The sequence below is a fragment of the Bombyx mori genome, chromosome 4 (assembly GCF_030269925.1).
Source record: "Bombyx mori chromosome 4, ASM3026992v2".
NCBI lineage: Eukaryota > Metazoa > Arthropoda > Insecta > Lepidoptera > Bombycidae > Bombyx > Bombyx mori.
The window spans coordinates 9,322,880-9,324,776 of NC_085110.1; the positions used below are offsets into that span (position 1 = coordinate 9,322,880).

General features: G+C 43.1%; 1 protein-coding gene across 1 annotated transcript; it reads left to right on the top strand.

The window, feature by feature from the left end:
• Positions 1 to 1,057: 1,057 nt before the first annotated feature.
• On the top strand, positions 1,058 to 1,897 carry LOC134201858 (uncharacterized). The gene has a single exon (XM_062677111.1). It carries the CDS (start codon positions 1,058 to 1,060, stop codon positions 1,895 to 1,897), a length of 840 nt encoding a protein of 279 aa, XP_062533095.1.

A 1,897-nucleotide genomic window follows, 5' to 3' on the forward strand; every position in this document is an offset into this window, starting at 1 on the left:
TTGGCGCATTTGAAAAAAACTGGGTACACAAAAAAACCCGATATTTGGGTACCTTACGAGCTCACTGAAATAAACCTAATGAACCGTGTACTCATTTGTGATTCTTTATACGACCTAATGAAACCGAACGATTTTTGAAGAAGATGATAACTGGTGATGAAAAGTGGATCACGTACGACAAGAACGTGCGAAAAAGGTCGTGGTCAAAGGCCGGTCAGGCTTCACAGAGTGTGGCGAAACCCGGGTTAACTCGCAACAAGGTGATGCTGTGTGTATGGTGAGATTGGAAGGGCTTTATTCATTAAGAGCTTGTGGGAGTTCATATAGAGTCCCTTCTTTATTTCGCCGTAAGGTCGTGTTTTATGTAATGAACACCACAGTTGGAACAATAGAAATTTTATTCTTGTAGCGACATAAACAATTCTAAGTAATTATATTATATTATATTAGTTATTAAACACATTTTAAATTATTTTTACGTTTTAAATTTTCGGCGGTAAAAAGATTCCGTGTCACAGACTATATTCTGTTTCCTACCTCTCGTGCAATCCAGCTTACGCATCATAAAAAGGTGCGTACTTTGATATAACTTAAAATTCTTGGTAGTGTGGCGTGTATATATTTTGTATAGCTTTAAGTTTATTTTATTGTATAGTGTTATTGTATTTAGTCTAAAATATATTTTATGTTAAATTAAATAATATTATTTCCGGACAAGCAGTTAAATTTTATATATATATAGTGGTGGCTACGCATCCTCGGCGCCCGCGGCCCGATGGAGCGGCTCCGCTGCCGGCCGTTCAGTTCGATCAGTTGGCTCGCCACTACGGACACGCGCGACGTATATGTCTCTGAATAACGCTGCTTCCGATTAGCTATAATTTTCTATCTAACTTCAGCTTTGTTGCTTTCTCGTGTGCTTATACTCCTTCTTGTGGTGTTGACTATTATTGTGTTAAAATAACAAATAAACTGTATAAACCTGTGGGAACTATTATTCAGTTTTAACACCCTACGCTTCCTAAAACCACATTGGTGACCCCGTCAGAACACGGAAATGAGTGTATCCAAAAAACAAGTTGTGTCTGCGGAACAGAATCGTGGTGATGTTCCAGAAACTTATCGTGTGGGCGTGCGGATACCCCCATTTTACGCCGAGAAACCCTCACTTTGGTTCTCCCAGATGGAAGCACAGTTTGCTTTAGCAAACATCAAGACGGACGAGACAAAGTTTTACTACGTCACAGGCAACCTGGATCCACAATTTGCAAGCGAGGTCGAAGATATAATTTGCTACCCACCCACGGAAGAAAAATATGAAAAATTGAAAACTGAACTCATAAAGAGGCTGTCAGCATCACGTGAGAAAAAGGTGAAGCAGCTTCTTATGCATGAAGAGCTTGGGGACAGAAAACCGTCGCAGTTCTACCGCCACCTCCTTAATTTGGCTGGACCTGGGGTTCCGGAGGAGTTTCTGCGCACAATTTGGACAAGTCGCCTGCCCAACAGTACGCAAGCCATCATCGCGTCACAGACCAAGGCCGATATGGATGAACTTACGGAACTAGCCGACAGAGTTCACGACGTAGTCGGCTCGCAAATTGCATCGACATCCGTCGTCACAGCATCATCGGGGACTTCTAGTGACGGTATGGCCCTCCAGATTGCCGCGCTGACCAGGCAGGTGGAAAAGCTAACTGGAAGAATGGAACGAATGTCTCGACCCAGGCGACGCTTCGACAGCCGTACGCGTAATCGTTCGAGCTCCACAAGATCACAATCCAATTACCGACGGTACCCTCTATGTTGGTACCACCACAAATTCGGGGAGGAAGCTAAAAAATGCATCAGACCATGTGACCATCACACAGCGGGAAATGCAAGGGGCAATCAATAA